We start from the raw sequence: 25,612 nt of genomic DNA on the forward strand, positions 1-25,612 counted from the left end.
TAGCATGAGCGAATATTTTCGTGTAACATGAATATATTTCATATGTCTTCGGTAAGAAATGGGTTATGTGGGATAATAATTAGTATCGTAAAACTTGTTGTGTTTGATTGCATACTTTTTTAACATTGTTTGTTGTTGAAAGACGGGTGAGTTTACATTTAAATATAGTAAGCAGAGCAACTCAAGTAATAAATTTTACTCGTTTGAAAATCGACAACCGAAAAAATACCGATGAATGGAGTAACAGTAATAATATGTGTGGTATCTTATTTTTAGTGATATGCAACCAATCTTCTAAATCTTCTAATTTATCATGTCATAGAAAAGCCAATTGTTATGAATTCAAAACAAAAGTACTTCGATTATCAGGACAAAGGGAATTGAGATCAACGCAGTATTTCGAAGTGGTATGTTCAGCAATCACTAAATGACAAAAATATCAAACTGTGCATACAACTCGGTTAGTTAAACGATACATTTACAAGTTTACCGAAATCTTGATTTATTAATGACAGCTTGATGATGTAAAGCTCAACCACTCCATTGTGTTTATTACAAAGTATTTGACACAGACAAAATATTGAACGAAGGCCCACCACTTGGTTTCATTACAAGGTGAGTGAAAATTGTTTTCTGTTGGTCAGGTATGATTTGCATTTAGTAAAACGATCTACGCCGATTAAGTGACGCTGTTTCATATCCGATGAGTGAGTGAAATTTCCTTATGGTTTGATTTAGTGGGTTAATTACCTGCGATTCAATCACATACAAGTAAGATCTTTTATGGGTTGAGTATTGTGACGACCTTTACTTTGCCGAATGACAATGGGGAAAATTTCGATTGCATTGTCGGTGTATGTGTTGGACCAGTGATTCTAGTACACCTAACTATAGGATACATTTGGCAAACATCGTACAAATTGTTTCGTTGTGATGGTAACGACTTTCAGCGGTTTGGTTTCATGTCGGGAATTATTATTTGGAGGTTCAAAAACAATCAATACTACAAATGAACAACAATGCAAAACACGTTAAGTGAATTACAGTGTAGCAAGTACTTCCTTGATATTACGATTGTTGTGTACCAGACATTTCTAACTGAATTGAATGCATCTAGCAAACATATTCCAATTTACTTTTGTAATGATCAAAGTATGTGAAATGGTGCGAACGGATTAAGCATTAATCAAGCGGCGGTATGTCAATTCACCTAGTGTGATATCTTGACACCGGATAATGTGCGAAAGTGTTTCAATTCTCACTGCTGATTACGATGATAAAGTATTGTACCGGTTATTGTTTAACAAAGGAAATTGTTGTTTCATCTTTAGTCTTGGTTAGTGGAGACCAGGGATATAGAGAACTCCGGGATGGCTGACTCCGTCGATTGCGTCATCGCGGTCATACACAAGTAGGGTCATTTTCGCGCACTTACTGCAGATAGGATTGTTGACAGCGCTTTGTCTGTGCATGACTTGGAGATTCGGAATTGCCTTTCTAGTTTGTGATTGGTGGTAGATGATATCAATATATTAACGTTTATAAAGCTAGAGGACTCATGTGATGTTCAGGTAGTTGATCATTTTAGCAGTATTGGTTATGTAGCTTCAGCTGCAGGTTATTATCGGCACCACCGGTATCGGTATGCCGGTACGATATATCGCTGGTATTCGGAATATCTCCGCGTATCGAGTATGTTTTGCTACATTGATAAGCGTCAGTGCATATCAGGATGTAGCAAAATGTTTAGAATTACATTTCAGGATGATTTTAGTATTGATTACGTTATGCTTTTAATGACTGATCTGATGCTATAGAATTGCATAATAAGCCCAAGTCCTGGGCTGTACAGTGTACAGTACAGTAACTGCCGCCAGTTTAGAGTGACTTCGTCTGTCAGGATTTTATGTAATAGGTTAATTGATAATTATAGTTTATCCATGCTTCGTTCCTAATTGTAGAACATGATGGAGAACAAAGGAAAGGAAAGGAGTATCGAACGAGCCTAATGATTCTATACCGACCCGTGGTTTCCCAGAAAACAGTTATATAGTTTTATAGGGTGAAATGACCAAGAACTGCAGCCTCTAAGTACCAGTATGCAAGTTGCATTTCAATCAAACAGTCAGGATGAATTTTAGACTTTTACGTAAAATACAAACCCTTGGAGTATGGTAGTGGTTAAGTGGTACAATACAATACACAGTAGTTAGAAGTTTTCATAATTGTATAATAGGCTTACCATACGTCCTCTTTTTTGACTTTTTTGAAAGTGTCCTCGGAGGACGCCCTTTTATCCTCTTTTTTGAGATTTTGTCCTCTTTTTTGAAAATTTAGGCAGATTTAGAGCAAATCGCGAGTGATATGCCGCATATTGGCACAGAAGTGAAGCTCCGGCGGGTATTTCGGAGTGAAAAACGGTGATTTTAGCTCTGAGCGAAAAGATGAGCTTTTTTTTTTAGTCATCCACCTGGCAATGTGGAGTAAAAAACGTTATTTTGAGCTCTGAGCAGAAGTGATGACCTTTTTTTTTTTTAGTCAACCGATCCCAAAGTGGGAAAAATTAACCGGTTTTTCAGAATTTTGCTCCGGTTTTGCAAGTTGCAAATTTTTGAAAAAGTGTCCTTTTTTTTATTTCCAAAATATGGTAAGCCTATTGTATAACAGTCCAGGCACCATTTAAATTCAATCTGTCTTTACAGATACCGATAGGCTACTAGTGATACATGAATAATTGAATATGTTTGTTAATGACTGGCAATCAAATGCCACTATACTGGAAAGATACCTCCGTTGCAGTGAACTGTAAAATATAGCCAAGTCATTTGCTGGCCACTGAAACTTTTGAAGATACAAGACAGAGACAGGACTATTCATCACATCAATCGACTTGATGTTGACCACTCCCTCATGATGGATAAGTTAACTCTATCGTCAGGATGTGACAATGGGGAAATGCTGTATAGGCCTATGTGGCGAAGGAAGATTGAACTCTTGAAACTGCATCACAGTTAAAAAGTTTTCGTCAAATCCTTGCGACACAGCCAGGACCTCTGCTCAGCATGCATGGGTAAGTTTGTCTGATTCTGGTGAGCTATATCAAATCAAGGATTGAAATCCATTTAAATATATTGTCGTGTGTGTGTGTTTGTGTTGAGCGAATCAACTGCTTATGGCTTGAGGTACTACGCTATGGAAAAGATCATCCTGCCATTTTATCAACTGTGCATTTTGTCGACATTGTACTCTATAGTTGGAATATTATGGCAGTTAAATCAGCGGTTGTCACTTCTCAACCTTTTTGATCTCGCACACCTTGCAACCTAAATTGCATATAGGACAAATGTATGAAACTAGAAGCTAAATATTGGAAACAACATTGAATACCTTTTGATATTATATGTGGTGCTGATGAAGTTTCTGCAAGGGTTCTGCCACCAACTTCAGTTTGACTGTTTGATTGCTTTTGAAAGAAATACCAGCAGCTCATCAGTTTTCTACCCCCTGTATTGCACTGCTATACTATACTATAGTAAAGATCATTCTGCCATTTTGTCAACTTCGCAGTGTGCATTTTGTCGACATTATAATTAATAGCTGGAATATTATGACGGTTAAATCAGTGGTTGTCACTTCTCAACTTTTTTTATCTTGCACACCTTGCAACCTAAATTGCATATACGACAAATGTATGCAACTAAAAACTAAATATTGGAAACAACATTTAATGCCTTTTGATATTATAGGTGGTGCTAATGAATTTCTGCAAGGGTTCTGCCACCAACGTCAGTTTGACTGTTTGATTGCTTTTGAAAGAAATACCAGCAGCTTATCAGTTTTCTAGCACAGCTCTATTCCACTGCTAAAGATCGCTAAATTGTACTGTCCAAATTTAAAGAACTTTTTTTAATAGTCTTATAGCTTTCACATATAACTGTTGCTGAAAGAGGTGTAGGATATTTCGTTCCGTACACTTGCATCATTGTGACGTACGTCAAGACCAAAGTAAACTATGAGCTCTGTATTACGACACCATGCAGAAAAATCCGATTCAATCTGAACTTTGTTGTTTCATTCTCTAATGGACAAGCGTCCAGCTTCATGCATTTGTAATATTGAGATATAAAAATCTAACATATTTGGCGGTTTAGCACCACTGGGTTGAATCCCCAGATCAAGCTGTTCTTAAAGATTGGGTTTATGGTTGATTTGTATCTCTAAATTGTTAATTTTTGTTGGAGATTCATGAAACGAAATGCGACGTTCCGTCCTGTACAGCACATCATCAGTGGATATGCTGCTATACAATACTTGCATTACCATCTTCAAATATTGGCTTCAATCTGGAAATTTGGGTCTTGTGTCTCAGCAGCGACGCTTTTAATATCTACTCAGTCCATTGAATCAGTTATCATGTCCGAAAATCTTCTGGAGAGAGCGAGAGATATGATATTCTTTTTCGCCTGCACCATCGTGATGCTTTGACGGCGGAGATGCTATACGACCGTAAGGTCACCTAGTCTGCACCCCGTTTTTTTTCTCCTCCATGCTATCCGTGGATGCTGAGCGCCTAGCAGGATAGCCGCGGATACCAGTTTTCGAGTCTTTGGTCTGATCCGGCCGGGAATCGAACCCACGACCTACCGATCGAGAAGCCGGGCGCATCACCATTACACATAGTTTCCAATACTTGCGAATTAGTATCGAACCCTTCAGAAGCTTGATTCGGGATGTACTGCTACTGCACAGCCAATGACGATAAAGCTCAGGAATGTCTATCGACGAAAAAGTGGAGAAAATTGTGCGTGTTGTAGTATTCAAAAGAGCCTTTATTTACAATTCAAAAAGTCTCAGCATCATATAGTTACTCTTTCCTGCTTGACTTATATTACTTCTCCCAAATACTTTTCAAAATTATCACCCGCACTGAAAAAGTTTGGAAAACAATGTCTTGAACGTTTAGAAAATACTGATTTTCTTCGTTATCCACCTTTCTATGTATTACCTGTCGGTAAATTCAGGTTAATTTGAAGTATACAACTGTATTCATGATTTACTGAATGAAATTGCTGATATTCAACGTTGTCTGAGTTTGCTTACCATAAAGGTTGAGGTATGGGAAGACCCATGTTTTCTAGAATGTCTTGCTTGCTCACCAGGAAGGCGGCGAAAGGTCAAGGAACCTGATTGTATAAACACCTACATCGCTAACTTGCGAAAAAAGTGAAGATTTCGAGGTAGATTGCAGGTTGATATATAGCCCTACTTATGTATAGGCCAAAAAGAAGTCAGCCATCCCGGAGTTCTATATATCCCTGGTGGAGACAATTACATTTGTAAAATATTTTCTGATATCCGCGATACGCTGCGTGGTTTTTACGAACACGGCTTAATCTTCCCAATCAAAACATTTCAGACATGTTAATCTAGTTCCACAAATCGATATGCTAATAACAATGTTTCTGTAAAGTTTGTTTGTATCGTAATAACCTTCAACACAACCCCGGTCTAATAATGTCATAATTTAATAATCAAGTCATGATCGACTATTACAAAATCTCATATGTCAAAATCAATGTGTTGATAAGAATGTTTACATCGTGGAAATTTTCAATATAACGCCTGCGTTCGATTGTAAGAAATGAATTCTCAACTACGTTGGTCAGACATTCAAATCTCGTATACTCAAATGTAATATGTTAATCTCAAACCGCCCACCGAGTAGTATTTACTTTGGTTTATAAAATATACCGAGTAGTAATTACTTTATCTTACAGAATAGTAACGACTTTTACAGTTGAACAAAAAAGACGGTTTGGTGGTATATGACTACAACCGAACTTGCTTAGATTGTAGCGATTGTATGTACTCGCATAATCTTGTCTTCTTTCTGTACGGGTACTGTATAGTTGGTTGGCCGAGTTACAAACGGATTTACTTGACAAGGTTTACGGATTTACTTGACAAGGTTTTCATGATTGACTCTTTTGAGTATGGTAAGATGTTAAAATTTCGAGGCGTAATACTATTTCCATTAACTCAATTGCGACAAAAAAAAATACCCAGATAACTTGTTCAAGGCTTCTTTTGTTTCAAATCAACATGTGAATAATCAGTTGTTGTGACAAGTTGAAATATCGTACCGAAGTTGCTAGTGGAAACAGTACGCGATTGTGTAAGTGTGAAGACAGCGAGATGGTGATCGTGTGAATAAATTAATCTGAAACGCATTGGAGTGAAAGTTTACCCAGTCTGTCTGGCGATCCTACTTCAAATCGCGATTTGACAAAGTAGGTTGAAATATTCCGATTCAACTCATCGCATTGCAACTCGATCGTGTTATGTGCAAGCGGTTGTCAAGTGTGAAATATTTACAACAGGTGCGATTTCATTGATTGACTTGATTGTGTGTAGTAACACATTAAAATATCGCGATAGCATAGTGAAATTATTTACTGAAACTCTATTTGACAAACGGAAAACTGTGAATAGAGTTGTAAGGTTTCATTACTTGTTTCAAATCAATATGCGTATAATCTCTAACTATGACTGGGTTGAAAGTTGGTAGTCATGTTTGTCAAACATATTTCATATCACACAATGTCAAGTCCAAATATTTCATTCTGGATTATTTGGATTTACCTTTAGTACATCTCGCGAGTGGATTTCCGACGCCGTACTATAACATTCTTAATAATACGGGTTCGAGGATTTTCATGATAGAGTTGACAAGTGATAAGATGTGTGTTTTTGTTAAGGGATTGATTTCAAGTTGATAAAGACAATAACTGTATAATGCACATACTTGTGATTCTTGATTCTTGTAGAGTTATAGTTGGTATTGATTCTATAGGTGTGAACAAACGATATGGCATCGAACAGCGTCAACACTATGCAAGTCAGGGTAACTTCAAATTTTCACGTCGGCGTCAAATTCGTCTCATCACCCAAAAGAGGTGGCGTTAGTCAATATCTCAAAGGTATATTCATCGACGGCAATAACGAAGAGATATCTTTCACGTGTTTCAATCGTGAATTGTTCGGGGTCATTGAGAAAGCATTCTCCAAACGAAAAAAACTCATGGTCAAATCCGGTTGGGTCCAAATTGACAAGTTTACTGGAAAACTTGCTGTATTACTGGGACGGGCTTCGTCAGTAACTCTGCATGGAAAATCGAGACATACGACTGAAGAATACCCATTATTGACTTGTGAATCGGTATACGGAAATAAAGATGAATACGTCTCGATCGCCGCTACTTGTGTTTCTCGAGAGGAGAAGACGGTCAATTCTGGTGTCGGAAAGGAGTTGAAATTATACAGTTTTACATTGAAGGATGATACTGGTGAGGTGGTTTTGGACCAATGGAACAAAGCCTCGCTCGTACCCGGGAAGAAATATCAACTCACTCGTGTTAAAAACTGTGTCGGCAGCTTGAAAATCGATTCGTTAACTAGACTTGTTGAATTGAAAGAATAGTTTGCATATTTATATACCACAATACAATATTTCATTTCGCGTAAAATGTATGACCTATGTGATTCGACAACTGCATTAGCGTGGTGTTGTTCTACTGATCGAGGTGTGAAAATTGTACTATCGCGATGAAGTTGCGACTGTGAACAGCAGATTATTTTGTAGGCGCGAAACAGCGAATAAACCGAAAGTATTATTCAGGTAGCAATCAATAGTGAGGAAAGAGAACACGATCGGTCATTTGACACGACTAAACTACGACATCGTATATCATAATTTACGATCAAACTATTTCGCGCTGAATGGAATAGTGTAATATTCGATAGTAGCACGCGGTTGGCCGTGAAACAATTCAGCGCGCAGGTCATTCGAAATATAGGTCGCACTGCTTAATCCTCACAACAAGCCACGTTTCCGTTTGTGCGGTTATTGTTGGTGACTCGTACATATTCAACAACGCGCGAGAGATGTCTGAAAGTGCGAATCACGACCGCACCCATAAGAACACATGGCGAGTCACCACAGATTCCGTAAGAATACATGGCGCATCACCGCCACCGCCTATACCTGAAATTACGACTTGACACCGGTTGAGCGATCCCTATACCTGTAACGTTATCATGGCTATATCAGCTAAGTTAACATACCGCCGCGGTCTATACCCGAAAGTACGAATCATCGCCGCGCCCATAAGAATAACGATATATCGAAGTCGTATTCACCGTAAACGTTAGGATTCCCTCGAATACCAGACGGCAGGTCATCACCGCAGCCTATACCGAAAGGGTGGGGTCACCAACACGAGTTTTCAAGGTATATCATCACCGCAGCCTATACCTGAAAGGGTGGGGTCATCACCGCGCCCATAAGAAACAATGGCAGGTCACCACCACATAGGGGGTCTAAAAGGGTGGGGTCATCACCCCGGGTTTTCAGGCAGGTCACCACCCCGCCCATAAGAACCCTATGGCGATTCGCGACCGATCTACTATACTACTCTCGAGTCAAGTCAAGTCATTCGAAAAAGTTGACTCGAGTCTGACTCGAGTCATCCCAACACTGCTTATAGGTCGCAGAAAGTCATGTTCACAGGGCAACTCTGATTTAGGACTTGAATGCTACCGGTAGCGCTGCAACAAATTCGTTGTGAGTCAGTAAATAGTATATGTAACTGCTGTAAACTATGCACATGGAAAGGCCAATTGTTGATCTAACTAATTTACCATGTTGACATCAGAGTATATTCACTTTCAACAGGGACACTCAAAGAGAGACATTTTGGGCAACCGGGCAAGTTATTCAGAGTGTAGTATGAGGGGTTTGTTAATGCAAATGTAGCCTACTCTTAATCTCATGATTTGGCAGTTTCTTTTTCGACTAAACATCCCAGATAAAAGTGTTTGTCCCCGGGTCAATGAATCGAAAGCTATTTTCAATCTATCTGGTCAGCTCGCAGTCACTAGAACTACCCTACAATCATCCTCACGATACATAGGGTTTAGCAGTGTTACTAACATTACGAATATATAATACACTACGTATTGACCCCCCATACCGAATGCCTGGTAGCAATGTGTCGAGAAGAAAACATCATATTTCGATGGATTTTCTCATTTAACTGAGCAGCAAGCATATTATAGTATGGAAATGAACCATTGCGATTTCAATATCAAGGGCTAAAACTTCTTCTATGTCCGTATAACTGTCATTGATGACTCTCAGTCACTGTTTTACAGCTATATCATAGAAATTTGAGTGAAATAGAGGATCTGGGTTTTTCTGGGTTTTTTCAACGTCCAAATCTGGGTTTTTCCAAAATATCTCAGTGGCATCTCTGTGTTTAATTGGCAATGGGGGACTTCTCATCACAGACAGCCATTGTTGTGGGCAGGGTTGGCTTTACGTACGCAACCAAAATCGCGAATATGAACGTTATCAAAAACTATTGAAAAGAGTTGTCTAGTCATTACTACTATATAAATACATTGAAACAGTCTTTTGTCAAAGTAGCTTACATCAGATCGCTGAACTCTGAACAAGATCTTCATCAAAATTCATGGTCACAGCATTCAATCCCACTTCGTAAGCGGCTTTAGGCTCTGGTTGTTGATTCTAAAGAGTTGAAGTAGAGTCAATGTCTGGTTTGCAATACGGCGAAATCATATTTGCAGAAGGAAGGGTAAGAAGTAGGACTTATCCCATAATTAGAATATTTTAAAGCCAAACGCCAATTCCGAATGCATGTGACAGTGCAATCAATACTCAGAATGTGGACAATAGCTTTCGATCAAGACCAGATTCAGTAAATTCTGCGCTCTGGAAGAAAACATTTGGATTGCCAGAAATCCTACAGTCGCTTACGCAAAACAATTCCCCACTCCAGCCTCCAGCGAAGTGGAACGAAGCTGCAAAATCGGTCGTTGCCGTTCCTTGTTTACATTCTATAATTTAATATTTAAATTGGATTTACAGATTTTTGCGGGAGATTGATATCCTCTTGCGAATGGCAACAACGTTTTTTGTCCGACCAAAATTACTTCATGTACTTTGGCAGTTGGCACTCTTTAAGCGTTTTATGTCTTTTTACAGAATTAAAGGCATATAGGTTGTAGGCTTCGATGGGCCAAGACCGACGTTTTGAAGGGCTGACAAAGTGCTGTTTCGGTCCTGTTTACACCTTAGCGGTCTAAGTCAGACCGTACAATATATTCTGCCACTGACTATTGCTACATTGATTTTAAGCAGAGTGAGAAACTAGTTTCTATATAATTTTTTACCGGTTTTACCCTATAAACAAGTTATACAGAAGCGAACAACCTAATCGTACGGATTTGGTTTTCATGATACAATAAACATATCAAATCAAGATGGATTCAGTACGCCTAATAGATTTTTTACATTAGACCAGTGGTTCTTAACCTGGGGGTAATTACCCCCAAAGGGGTAATTTACCAATTTGTGGGGGTAATTCAGGCTTTTTTATATACTTTTTACGTTGCACTGAAATATCTTCAGTCGTAAATATGAATGTAGGCCAACGTAGACTTTTGTAAGCTTGTTTACATTTCGCTTCTACACAATATACCTTCTGTGACATCATAGTAGGCTTACCATTAGTGATTATGAATGACAGGTCCAACTGTACTATTGTATGCTGTAGTGTTGTAGCATAGTGTCCTGTATGGTGTCGACACAGGCAAATCTCACGCCTCAGTGAAATTGTATCACGTCACAATTTCCATTTGGCTGCAGGCAATTTGACGGTCATTTTTGACCGGCTTGCCGAGCATTAAATTTGGTAAAACGGGTATCAATCGAAAGCTGACTCTGAACCTCTAAATTTCCGAGGTTCACACATAGAACGCGAACGTGAACCTCACGTTCACACCATCCCTACTATCCTGGAATGGAAGGACGACATAAGAACTTGTGGATTAGTAAGCCATTTTCGATCGAAGAGGCATGCATCTGCGATGACGACATGTCAGCTAAAATAGAGTTTCTTGGACTGCGTGAAGATTCAAATCTCCAAATCAACTTTACAAGGGAAGATATTGGAGACTTTTGGGTTGGGCTTCAAAATGAATACCCAATCCTTTCCAGAAGAGCATTATGCTTTTTGATTAAATTTCCTTCCACTTATTTCTGTGAAGTAGGATTTTCTGTAATGGTGTCTATCAAAACGAAATATCGAAACAAACTTGCGATTGACAATGACATGAGATGCTGTTTATCCTCCACTTTGCCTAGATTTGACCACTTGATAGCACGGAAACAGTATCAGCGTTCCCATTGAATTGATTACTTTTGAAAGGCTTCTGAGTGTATATCATGGCGTCATCTTTGTGTTGTTTTACGAATAAATGATTGTCCTCCGTAATTTGTTGTGTTTTAAAAGTGGGGGTAATTGAACTCCGTCATTTACTTCTCGGGGGTAACGACACGAAAAAGGTTAAGAACCACTGCATTAGACAATGATGTATTCTTTATGTCAACATCATTGATTGTTCGAATAAGCATCATTCGCCGACTTGTACTGTATTTCGTTCTTGATGTTGTGTTGTTGTTGTTGTTGTTGTTGTTGTGGTTGTTTATTAAAAGAAAAATTTTGCGCTTATCACCTGTTGGCCTTTTGCACCACGGTCAATAATGGCGTAAGAAATGAAAAGCTGTCAATAGGCCTGGTTACATGCTCGATTCGACTTGAAGTTCAAGCCGTCTCCGATGACGTCACGCGACAACTCCGAACCGACTCGCTGAAGCGCGCAATTTACATGATCCTTTACTCAGCTGTTTTGTTACGCCATTAGCTAGGGTTACCGTATTTTGGAAATCTAAGAAGAGGACACTTTTTCAAACTTTTCAGACTTGCGAAACTGGACGAAAATCCTGAAAAAATGGTAAATCTTTCCCACATGGTAGTCGGTTGACTAAAAAAAAGTCAACTTTCTCATTCAGTGACTCAAAGTAGTCGATAAACACCGTGAACTTTAACTGTTACAAAGCTATTACCGAGAACCTGTAAGCTACTCCGACTCCGTTCCCGCGTCATTGGGAATTCTGACCATGGCAAAAAATGTCGTTTATCTATTTCCTTGCGACATGTTCGCCTTTCTGAAAATGGCGTTCAAGTCAAATCTAGTCAAGTTCGTTGCACGACCCAGCTATGTAATCTCACGTGGATTCGATGCTCGGAACAGCTATATCTTACGACTACCCTATAGACGATTCCTACATGCTGCCAACTTGAAGCAGTAGGCCTATCTATTTTCTATCAAGTCAGCTGGGGGTCAAAGAGAAATATGCGACCTATCTGTATCAAATCACGAATCAGTTGCACCACTTAATTAGTATATTCAAAAATGCGACTCGGTACCCCATAACGGAATCCGAAAATATTTAATTAACCATACCAATTTTGCAAAGCTATAGGACGGGTTGCTGAATAGACCACGAATATCCATCTTCAGCCATATACGACACAGTATCATTAAAAAGTTACGAATGTTGTATATTACACGGGCAGCATGCTACAAAGTAAACGTCAACCCTCGAATGTATTTCTAATTATAGCGATCTTCACCAAACCAAAATCTTGTCCCAATGGCTTCGTCAGCGTCGTCCACTCCATCGTATCAGGGTGAAAGCTGGCGAAATAACTTTCTCTGTGCTTTTGACCCACTAAATATACCATTCCGTTTAATGCCGCAACATCATAACTATGAATATGTTCGGGAAAAGGGGCTATTGGCCTCGTCCACGCAATCATGCTGGGATTGCGAGGGTTGAAAACTGTAATCTGGCGTGGTCTTCGTCCGCCAACGAATGCGTACAATTTTTCGTTGGCCACTGCTATTGCAAATTCATTACCACCTCGGGCACATCTGATTTCTCGTTTCTCCCAACAATCGAGGTACGGTGAATAATACTCAAAATTGGAGAGCCTGGTATGCTCTGGTGTCATGCTACCTACAGCATATATTCGATTGAACCCCACTCCGACTGCGAACCGATATCTTGCAAAATGCATTGAGTGGCAAGTTTCCCAAATTTGTCCTCTCCAAACTTCAACATAATTGAGCGCTGAAAAAAAATTGGTGTCTATGTACGGAAATTCTATACTACATAAGCTCATATATTCCATGCGGTGATTGGCCCACCTGTATCATCACACAGTCCCCCAACGGCGTACAAGTAATTTCTGAGGACTGCAGCGCATAATGAATGCCTTCTGTATATCATGCTTAGACAATCTTCCCATATTCCCGATCTCGGATTGAATACCACCACTGCATTGACCGATTGGCGATGTGAGATAGGCCCAATCTCCCCACCGACAACCCAAATGCGGTCTCTGTACGAAGCCACCGCGAAATTGTATCTTACGGACAGATCACCAGCAATCGACGTCAGTTGAAAACGGAATTATACGAGCATTGTAACTATACCTGCGTGGGTTCATTTTCTCGGTTACGGCATGCCATTCGTCATTCCGGAATGAGTAAACTTGAAAGGAGTTTTCTTGTTCTTGAGATATATTCAAGCTGTCCAACATATACATGGAATACGCGCTTTCTAAACAGAATTAAAGAATAACCACGAAATCAAAAAGTATAGAATTATAGAGCTGGATTACGGCTGCGGGCAGGGTGGTATTATAGCTATTCAGTACTATCTTAATTTGGAGTAGGACTAGCAAATACAGACATGCATCGTCGAGATAATCGAAAATGAAGAATAGAAATTAGGCTTCATAATAGGGATGGTGTGGACGTGAAGTTCACGTTCGCGTTCTGTGTGTGAACCTCGGAAATTTAGAGGTTCACGTTCACAAACGATCCTTGGTAGGTTCTGCACTGTGAACCGTTTTCATATATTACAATTTTCACGTCATGATAACGTATTTGGTTGAAATTTATGTCATTTCAACTGCGGGCCACTCTATACATGGCGCTGACAGCATGAAAAATCAACACTACACGAGCATGCTCCTTGGCAATCTCAAAAATTTTTACCTGCTTTGTTACAAAGGTTTGCTCGAAATATCCAGCTTTCTGTTCGTCACACTTTAGGGACTCTCTGATGCGAGCTTGACCAGAAATCACACAACATCAAGAGCGAAATACGCTACATGTAGTCAGTGAATGAGGCTTATTCAACCAATCAAGGAAATTGATATCGTTGTCTGCTGTGAAAAATCTAGCGGGGTCCATCTCGATTTCATATAAAAATCATGAAAATCAAATCCGTGCGATTGGGATGTAGGCTACCGCTGTATAATTTGTTGATGGGGTAAAACCCGTTATACATCTCTTATCAATATCAGCGTAGCAACCCTCAGACGCCGAATACTTTGCTCTGTCCTGCCAAGACTGTTGAGCAGTAAGCTTATATTCCCTTGCAAGTCCTCGTCGAAATTGTTGGCAAAGCGACGGAAGATATTGATTTTATGGGATTATTATATCATTTGATTGCCCCGGTTGATAAATTTGGCGACGTTAAAAAAGTCAGTATGTACTTCAGTATTGTGGCATGAAGTGGCCCGAGTCGTCGCTTTAGGTATCGTGTACATCACTTCACTGAAATGTAGGGTTATAATTAACAATATGATGTCACGTGACGTCATGAGGTTCACATTCGTGTTCACACGGAACCTTTCAAAAAGGTTCGCGTTCACACGAGCCTGAACCTTTCATAGGTTCACACCATCGCTATTTTTGAGTCAAAGTCCAAATTACTCATGCAATGCGTCCAAGGTCTTCCGTTGCACATGAAAAGTAGCGAGATCTTTTTTGGTTGTTGTCAAATCAAACGTTTGCCGAAATTTTTCGGATAAGTATCAATAGATTTTTTAATACGACTGCTGTAGCGCGAATAGCCATCTACGCAATGTGAATTTTGCATTACCATATTTTTCACAATTCATCGTGAGCTCCGCGTATATTTTGGTCGCTTTTCTGCCTCTATGTTTTGACGGCAAGTTCAAGTGGCATTCACTCGGTCATTTGTGGTTTTTATCATTGTTCCTGTAATTAGTGATAACGAATGTCCGATGTCAGTGCAGCGAGAGGACAGAATCTGTATAATTAATTTTTACCTATCGATTTCCTAGATGATTTTGAAGATGAGGCTGCACTCACTTTCATAGAGCCTGATGAAGTTACCTGTCTCTTCCTCGTAAAAGCACAACTACTCGCCATAACTCACGAAAAGTATATCAACACTGAAAAAAAATCTGTCATGGTATGTATCATTTAGTAAATGCGTAATTATATTACGTGAAATGTATATGATTCTCTCATTCTATGCAGTCCGACGGTGTTGTAACTATATTTACTATTCGAGCGTTCTGTCCAGTTCGCAAGATTCCGATTTATGTAGCTTACTTACTTTTATGAAGATGTAAAATAAAAGCGTCAGAAACATAACTTTTACCATTCGTGGCACCTATAAGCCAATATATCTACAAGTTACGGCTTACGTTTAAAACTGATAATAAAAATCTGATCGTTGAACGTCGTTGAAACTTCTGTCATATAGGCAGCGAAGTATTGTCTGTCAAAACTACCGTCACTATTCGGGTCGCTGAACACTTCGTCTACTATAAGGTGGCTTCCGATGTAATCTTGCTGCCACCGCAGAGCTGGTTATCGGGTCTGAACACAACGTTGCGAGAACCCGAATCCGAATCAAGTATCAATTTACACGATTCGGGTCGAGCGGGATGTGTAAGTGTCCATGTTTTCGATCACCGAAATCCCAGCGCAGTACAAGTAATGGATATTCAATCTACCGGAATTATCGTGATAATACTTGTCCCCATTGTTGGGGCCTTGAAATCTCTGCTGTCCGAATTATATCGTCCGTATCCCGAGGCGATGGAGGTTCATGGAAACGACATTTCGAAAAAAATATCGACCTGCGATATTGTGTCAGTTCTGTTACCAAAATGAAAATAATTATTGATTACCGCAAACTACTAACATTTATCCACAATCGCATAAATCGCGCATGTCCTGACTCTTCACGTCTGTCGTAATGTTATGACATCATATAGACTCGAAATCAATTGACTAGAACTTGCTCAGCCCTACAAGTTATCAAACAACAATGCTCAGGATGGACATACAAACGGGAATACGAAACTAATTATATTCCTACTAGCACGAATCGAGAGATAACAAAACTGATGCGAATCTGCAGCGTTCGCCATAATCCTTCTCTCACATCACACGACATCATTCTAGCATATATATCCTGAATGCAGTCGTTTGCAGTCCACCCATTCATTACATTCTGACTAGACTGCGACGTTATTTCTCTACTGATTACAAAAGGACTGATAAGAAACGCGCAATAATTGCTAGACTCGCCACAGAGTCTCGACCAGAGTAGACGAATATCCAGGTGTACACCGTATAAGCACGAGAGATTGAATTCGTATTTGTCAACCGATCAATCTAATTTCAGCGGATATATTATTTTTTCGAATTGGTGTGGTGCACAATACCATAGTAGTCAACATAAACATGCTGTCATTCCAATGTAGTAAAATGCAGTTGCGTAAATCAACAGTAGAAACTAACATCGACTAATAAAAAGGATAGTAAATAGGTGCTGTATAATCTAGGCCAGGGGTTTTCAACCTTTTTTTTGGTCGTGGCCCATTTTCCGCATTCAAAACGTTTTGTGGCCCAGCTCTTAGCCTAGAGCAGGGGTCGGGAACCTTTTATGCCTGAAGAGCCATATTGGCCATATTTTCTCTATTTCAACTCACGAAGAGCCATACATTTAATCAATTGTTACGTCACAATTGAAAATTCGTGACATCATGGTAGCACTCATTCGAACTCACTACATGGGATTCGTCGTATACGCCACATTTTCTCTGTAAAAACTCATACTAATCAGCCCAAACTTGAGTTATAAGATAAGGTTGGTTCGTCGTGATGCTCCTTTTAAATCAGTGGTTCTCAACCGGGGGTCCGCGGTGGTCCGCGAAGCATTTTCAGGGGCTCCGCGAAGCCTCAAAATAATTGATAACCTAATTTGTATTTTTTTAATTCGGAAAATCAGGAGGCAATTTCGCTCCATTACTAGTAAAACTTCAGAGCTCGCATCAACAGAATGGCCATCTAAGATGAAATATCCTACTGCGCAGACTCATATTGGTTGCTAGATTGTCAATAGCCTACTGATACAAACATTTTGCTGTTTAGAGATGTTTTGTTGGGGAATATTTACGAACCATTGCGTGGGCCACTTGAATGTTGATGACCTTTACTAGATTGGATACTGGTGAAAACGATACTTATAATCATACGCATCAAAATCAATAACAACTATGACATGAAGACTCAGTGTGCATCCATGACCTAGACGAGCACAGCGCGAATTTTTTTTAATGGCAATGAATGAATTCGGTCAACAATAATGTTACTCGCATAAATTGTGGGGCGCATCTGCATACCGCTGGTCTCAATTGGCAATGCCAACGATTATTCGGCACTTGGACTTTTCAATATCGAATATTTCGGCGAATACGCGGAATATTTTACGTTATCGTCATATACGAGGATCTACGAAAATATGGCTGGCCCCTGGATACGCCGATACGTCGGAACTGATATTTTAGTCGTCAACATCCCAAATTTTGCGGTCAGGGCCAATCTAATTTTTGGTTGGCAGGCTTGAAGTAATATGATCATTAAAAAAATTTGTTTGTCAATTTTGGTGCCATATTTGTTGCGATCATACCCAAATGTGTCATCGGAAGCGTTACGCGGTATTATTACATTCGTCGACACCTATATTTGGGGTAATGGGTTTTCGGCACTTGTTCATATTAAAGTGAGGCGCGGATTTTCAAGACACTACCACATATTTCAAGAAATGCAGTTGCAGAATTCGCTTTGAACTAATAGATGTCAACCAAATTTCTACATGAATAGTATGATCTTATTTTCACGACAAGTCATTTCGTTGCTGTTTATCACTAAGCCTACTGTTATCATTTGCACAAGACAGTTGACGATTGCACGATAATTGAGCTAAATTTGAACTAAAACTTCGTGGGGGTCCGCGGGGGCTCGTGACGGTCCGAAAGGGGTCCGCGAAGACAAAAAGGTTGAGAACAACTGTTTTAAATGAACCCATGATCACATGCATAGGTGGAGACAAACATGGTCACTACAGCAGGTATGCCCACCCACTTTGAGCTGTGATACATCAGTGACGTCGGGTCAGGGTAGGAAAGTGAGGCAGTAGCCTACCTCGAATTCTGCCGTCAGGATGAGTGAACAAAAATTGTGAAACCTATTACTATTGGTATTTTCTATCGGGGTTCATGAATGACACGATTTTGAACATTTTTCTCCCAAAATCACACAATTTGCATATTTATTAAAGCGCGAAACGAGAAAAGAGGCACAGACGGGCAACGCCTCGCGATTGATAACGCAAATTCATCGTAAACAGCTTAGAATTTATTATAACTGATATTGATCGAATCTAACTGTCGCACTGATTCCGAAAATCTAAATACTGATCGATTCTCATTTCTCAAAGTATTAGTACTACAGAGCTACTTACCAATTAAGAACGTGGATAGCTATGACGTTGTTGGTAATTCGAGTTAATAATTGTGAATGGAACGACCATCATAGTTCATTTCGCGCCGCAGATCAGGAATATAAAGTGTATTTGAAAACTGTGTCGCCATATGGGAGTCACCATGTCTACTATTCTCTTTGATCAATCAACGTATCGTGCAATCCAAGATTTCGAGTCGGGTAAATCGAATTCGCGAGTAATATTGGTCGCCGGCGCGACAGTATCTTAAATTCGAGGATTTTGAAAAGAGGGTGTCCAAGCCCCTAAAGTCTAAACCTGAAGACGGCATTGTTTTGCCTTTCAAAGACACGTTTATACTGTCACGAGAATAATTATTCTGGCCGTGATGAAAATTTACTAACATGTTGCTACAATATTGATGAATTCAATACAAAAAATAAATAATTGGCGAAGAGCCATATCTTATACCCAAAAGAGCCATATATGGCTCGCGAGCCATAGGTTCCCGACCACTGGCCTAGAGTCATAGTCGGGCTCAATGCGTGACAATCGCTGGCGCCGATATGTCTATTTTCTTACTGTTCATATTAAAACCTAGACATCTAGCGAAAGAAAATCGAGCCGAGTGCGACGAAAATATTGCAGTTGACTAAATCGAACCGGCGATTGTTGAGTTGATGCTCGAGCTTATACAACCTGCGTTTTTGTTTGTTTCTATTCACGGTGTATCGACTACTTTGGTCATTTTACATCAGGCCGATATTCTTTGTTTTTGATTTCGTCTTCACCGACTTGTAGCACGGCCCACTTCTAGGCTGTCAAAGACACCGCTTACGCGGATCACGTGGAAGGTAGGAGCCTAGATAAACCTCCAACACTTAGGTTGGAATTATGGATTCTGGATTCTGGATAAAAAGTATTTGGCATCATTGTTGCGAAACAATCACTTGCATATGAAGCACTCCCGTTCAAATAGTGGCGAGATAGCGCAGTGGTATAATCCGCAGCTGCAACACCAATAGCTTGCGGGTACGAGTCCGACCGAGGTCGACTTCAGAATTCATATACCTAAGTGTTGGAGGTTTATCTAGGCTCCTCCTCGCCACCTCATCCGCGTAAGCGTTGTCCAAAAAGCCTAGAAGTGTGTCGTGCTATAATTCGGCAGTTACGGAATAAAAATGAAGAATATCGGCTTGGTGTAAATCAGTGGTTCTCAACCGCCGGTCCGCGGACGGGTGCCGGTCCGCGACGACATTCCTACCGGTCTGCCAGGCACATTAGAATTTTATACTTTAATTTCAATATGCAATGTTGATGGCTTGTTCATTGATAAAATAAATGAAACATCAAATTGTAAACTGATTCATAACTTTGTGAGGTAACATTAAGACTGGAAACATGTTCGATTTGAGCTAAAGTTCAAGACGTGTCATTTGACGACAAGCAAGTGACAAGTATACAGAACAGATACGAGCCGACTCATCGCTAAACAGCACAGTTTGATAATTGGTTTTCGATTCATTCATTTTGTGAAGGACCGTAACAGGGGCACCCCAAACCGCCCAATTGGAGAGGGGCTGAGCTTGAATAGGGCTCGAAATTATTTCGCAAATGAACATAAATCATAAATCATAGCATATTTGAAACTTTTTCTAACATTTTTCAATTTCTTTTCGCGCTTTGCACGATTTAGTATCCCTAAATGTCTTGCTTAGGCTATATTAGGTGCCCTTCTCTGAGAAATACGGAATGATTTATAGGTATTTCGGCGTCAGCCATTGCCACGGCACGACGTACCAACGCATGATGAAGCTTAGGTTAACATGGGACTCCGAAAGGTGGGCCAAAAATTCGGGCACGAGAAAACCGCTTCACTCGTGAATGATCGAAAATTTTCGCTATTGGCGCGATTAAGCTACGTAAACTCTCTGCTTACGCTGAGTAAAATGAAAGTGCTCACAAGTACAGGTGAAAACATCCACCCAACTGTAGTGTCTTGGGGGTGAAGCCCCCGGAAGTTTGACTTATCGCCCTGTGGGCGCCCCAAGACCAGCGTTTTTGGGTTGGGCTGACGAAGTGCTTTTTCGGCCCGAATTTGTGGATGGCCGGTATAGCTGCTGTAATGTGTTTTCTTGCGGCACGCATTGTATTCGTACAGGTAGTTGCCAGAGTAACCTGTTTCTGGTAGCAGTGGGCAATGAGCAATGTAGCACGAAAAGATGCTTGGTTCGACTCCGATACGATTCTTCTCTCTATATTGTCAAAGAGAAGAATATTATTAGAATTGGCGTGGTCGGTTAAGCCCACGGCGTTCGGCGCGAAAAACTGTAAAGGTCTCTCGGTGGTAGCACGTTTATCTGGACAAGGCAATTTTACCTCGACTCGGCAGACTCACTGCCATAAAATCACATGGATGCCATCATGAATAATAATTAAATATGATCAAAACCCTCTAAATTTCACTCTCTAGCCCCATATAATTGCAAAAAACGGTTGCATACTCTGCATTTTGCTTCATTTCAATTTTGAAAGTTCACCAGTCCGCCAGACATTTTTTGAAATTTTACCGGTCCGCGAGGTGAAAAAGGTTGAGAACCACTGGTGTAAATGACAATAGTAGTTGACAAACACCATGAATACGACAAACCAAACAAACACTCCCGTTCAGTGATCAGTATACTAATAAAAATAACATAGGCCTACATGCAATTTGCATAACGTATATGGCTACTTGCCTTTCTATAGGTGAAGTGAGAATCACCGGACATGTCTATGACTTTACGACATGTGATTGTCTTCGTGAAAATCCTGTTCTGTCATATTTTAATCGAGTTCGCTCATCAATTACGTTAAATTCAATTGCGCAAAATGAGACTTGCAATTCATTCAATTAGGAATGCGATTCGGAATGTTCATTTCTTCATCTGGAGTGCAAAATATAATTGATTGCAATCAACATGATTAGAGTCTCCTTTTGAATTCGCGATACAATGAAGAATTAGTACGGATATTACTTGTGGTTGTCATATGAGATAACGCATCCTGACCAATGTATTCAAGATAATATAAGATGTTGTAAATTACCGCCCGGTACTGTTCATAAGTCCAATTACCCATTTACCTAATGGATTGTGCAATTACTTTACTTCAGAATAAGAGATAACCAACTTCCTTTGGTCGCTACGAATCCGCATGAAGTCTGTGGGGCTGTCTACAAACACTATTCCGATTATCACACTATAATGAAATTGACTGATAATAAAGACAAAATACTCGATGTTCTTTGACACTTGGCTATTGATGTCTGCGAAGAAGATAATTGAATCCAATAAGGTGATTAACTGGAAGAATGGAGATAGAATTGCCCCAGACGGTATGCCCCAGAACAATCATATCCTGAGTTATCTTATCAATGCATACCTACATTTCGATCTTAGCGAAGAGTTGCAGACAATCGTTTAGCACGACGATTTGACGACTCTGTCTGAAAACAGAAAGCGTGGCTACATAAAAAGAAGGACATCCAAATTCACGTTCATTCATAGTTGAACCAGATCAGTAGAGGCAGTTATACGATGTTTATAGTAAGTAAATATAACAAGCGCGATCTGCTCTCCATGACGACTCGTGGAGTAATATTTTAAATTGCTACTTCTGCTCATCACGAATTTGAATTGAAATGCAGATAGACAGAAGTGCTACTATATTATTTGACGGGATGATATGAGGACGTGTTTTGTCCACATATCATATGTTAAAACTGAGACTTATAAACCAGGAATATTAGATATAGCAGATGATAGAAATATGGCTTTTCAGCGTCATGAAGTGGTTGTCGTTATGATCCGCACAAAAACATGATTGATCTAATTACAGGTATTCGGCATCGTATATAGTTCATATATTTTCGGTTGTTATATCACAAATAATACCACAACGCCGACATGCCCTCAGCACCGGAGACATGTGACGAATGCTACGAATGCACCGACATTATCGCCGTTGACGGAGTCGAAGTTCCAACAAATTGCCCTAACATGACGCAGGATCATTACGGCAGCGTACACTCAAGCATAGCCAATCCCATTTACACAGAAGAGGTTTGCGCGGGTGCCGAAATATCAAACGATGCTGAGGAAATTGAATTTCAAGAAGATGAGTTGGGCTTGTTTGGTAGCATGGAAAATGTGAAGTCGGATATGCCTTTCATGCACGTTAACGGAGCACAACAAGATCCCTCCGATATGTCATTCACCCCCGAATTCGATATTACAACCCCAGATCTTACGAGTCCATTGTCGACATCTAAAAAAAACATTTCTGAGAATACGGCTTCAATTCAAGGACAACAGTATAGCTCCCATTTGTCGCTAATTCCTGAATTGGATTCGGAAATCCCAGAACTGACGGTTCCATTGTCGATTCAACTACGATCCGATTCCGAGTCGCCCGGCTCCACAAAAATAAATATTTCAGGGGATAAACTTCAACGTGACCACAGTGATGATGAGGACGAACAACCGAACTGTAAAAAGATTCGTCAGGAATTAGTCGAAAGATTTCCAAGGGACGTTTTTTATTCGGATTCGGAAAAGGACTCGAACCAGGAATCGATTCCGAATATTCCAAGCCCATCGCCAGAGAATATATTCCCTTACATTGTATATTTGCCTGATGATTTCGACTTCTCATCGCAGGATCCGGGCCGCACGTTGGATTATTATATGGATCGGGCTATCCTACGAGCAAATACGATTGTTGGTTCCGAATTCATGCCGTAATTTCTTTCATTTGTTGATTGACCACAACTGCAACATGTGTTTACATGCTTGTTTGTCTAGGCCAGGGATACCACATGTTCTATTTTAAGAGGATGTGTCCTGTTTTTCCAAGAAATCTGAAATGTCCTCCGAGGACGTCCAAATGTCCCTCTTGTTTCTCAATTTGTCCACTTTTATTACGCTGTTTGTTAGGCGAGTACATAGAGACAACCGAAAAAGGTCATATCGCACAAAAATGTAATTTGTGCGAAGGTAGACTAAAGAAAGGTCAATTGGACGTGGAACCCGGTTTTTGGGCGCCCACTCGGATAACTGACCTTTTTATTTGTCATCCTACGAGCGATCACCAATTTTTATTAAAATATCCAGTTTTAATGTGTGCTAATGTTCCTTGTCACAAGTGTCCACTTTCATGGATCTCAAACAATGGTATCTCTGGAATGTGTGATCGTATTGTATTCCGTATCGGCAGCTTTTAGTGCCACGTTTTACAGTAAAACCTCAACGTATCAATATGTGTGCGATCACAGTTGCTGTCTGCAAAAATCACCTCACAGTTGTTACGCAGCTATAGGTGTAAGATAGATGCTTTGGAATGGAATTGGTTCTCGTAAATATCATGTGCCACGAACCTTCTTTCATGTTGCAGTGATGGAATGACAAGAGTCACTTTTTACGTATGACTTGACTTGACTCGAGTCACTCTGCAAAACTGATTTGACTTAACTTGACTCGGCGTTCCTGAAATACGGATTGACTCGTGACTCGGATCAAAATTTACGAGTCAATTTCAAGTCATCAAGTAATCGGTTTCGATAAAAATAGCTGTAGGCCTACTTTACAAATATTCGGATTGTTCTCGATGCGCTGGTGTGACTTGTGAGAGCGACAAATCTCATCCATTCGATGATTTTGTGTTTTACCGAACCTTAATTGTTCTATCACAAATAAATTGACGGTTTACAGCAGTGGTTCTCAGCCTTTATTTAGACACGCTTCCCTATGATAGTGAAAAATTTCGCGCCCCCCTTATCTTCATATCGCAAAATCCAACGGGAATGCTAGCAACCCCAACAGATTGTTTGGTGGCATGGAAGGTTATGACTGTTGAGAAGAGAATTCAAAAATATGAAAATCGGTCTAGAGCAGTGATTCCCAACCGCGGCCCCGAGGGCCGCATGCGGCCCGCAGATAGCCTTCTTGCGGCCCCCACAAAATATTAGGAAATTGAGTATTGACTAAAAATATAATTTTATATTTATAAAATGCACGTACTTGGCTTGAAGTTTGGAGTTTTTAATTAGGATTGCAGGAAAGTCGTGCGTAGACTGCTAACGTTACGTCACTGCTGTTTCAATGCAATGTGCCCTAACTTTCCAGTTGAACGAGCAGTAGCTATAGATATAGGTATAGACAGGACCATAACTGCGGCACGCCACCCCCTCCAATTGGTGGAGGGGCGAGTTCGAAGGGGGCTCTAAATTATTTCATGAATAAGCATAAATTATAGAGTATTTTTTTGAAAATTTGTGCATCTTTTTATTCTAGGCTGCCAAATATCTTGACTCTTGGGTACTCATCCCCCCAAAAAAATATATTCATCGAAATGAGCATATCGGGGTCTGCCATTACCGCGCCACGACGCACCAAGACATATAAAGTTTTACGACAAGTAACATGCGACTCCAAGAAGTGTGTCAGAACGGTTGGCAGCGAGAAAACCTTGGCCGAAAAGGACTGCTCTTATGCTGACCGAAGCTTCGTTATATATACAAAATACTGTATTGGCAATCTGAACCTCACAAGACACATATCATCCCGCAGAGACAAAATAAATTTTAGTGAAGAAATACCAATTTGAAATAGTGTGCGTCTCTTAGTTTAGTAGCCTACGTTTGGGCTATTCTATATTTTTTGATATAGCCGACAGGAGGTCACAAAATAACATCATGTTACAGGGTCATACCAACGGGTTCTACAGTGTCCAAGACACCTTACTTAGCTCTACCGGTAAATATGATTACGTGAGCAGCGAGGACAAGAAATTGATAGCAATATATATGCAATTCGCAATAATATTGACCGATTTTATCATAAATTATCGAAAATTTTGCGCTGTGCGCTGGCTCACTCAACGGTACAGCTAATTTCGTGGTAAAAGCGAACAAGGTGATAGGGGTATAGGTTTTTCACCCTATGGAAGCCCAATACCAAAGTTTTTTTGGGGAATGGGGGCTCACAAAGTGCTCTTTCGTTCCTGCCAAAGGATATAAGCCTGGAG

The 25,612-nt window shown here is 40.1% G+C and overlaps 1 protein-coding gene across 1 annotated transcript; it reads right to left on the reverse strand.

Annotated features, from left to right (window-relative positions):
* Positions 1-12,467: 12,467 nt before the first annotated feature.
* Positions 12,468-16,461, reverse strand: LOC145455076 (uncharacterized). Its single transcript, XM_080333024.1, has 4 exons — positions 15,075-16,461; positions 13,426-13,552; positions 13,138-13,358; positions 12,468-13,060 (listed from the first exon to the last, which is right to left on the reverse strand). The coding sequence occupies exons 1-4, from the start codon at positions 15,175-15,177 to the stop codon at positions 12,522-12,524; spliced, it is 990 nt and encodes a 329-aa protein (XP_080189150.1). The 5' UTR covers positions 15,178-16,461; the 3' UTR covers positions 12,468-12,521.
* Between the last annotated feature and the right edge of the window lie 9,151 nt (positions 16,462-25,612).

The sequence above is a fragment of the Botryllus schlosseri genome, chromosome 14 (assembly GCF_051294905.1).
Source record: "Botryllus schlosseri isolate E-star chromosome 14, Bs_hap1, whole genome shotgun sequence".
Classification (NCBI taxonomy): domain Eukaryota; kingdom Metazoa; phylum Chordata; class Ascidiacea; order Stolidobranchia; family Styelidae; genus Botryllus; species Botryllus schlosseri.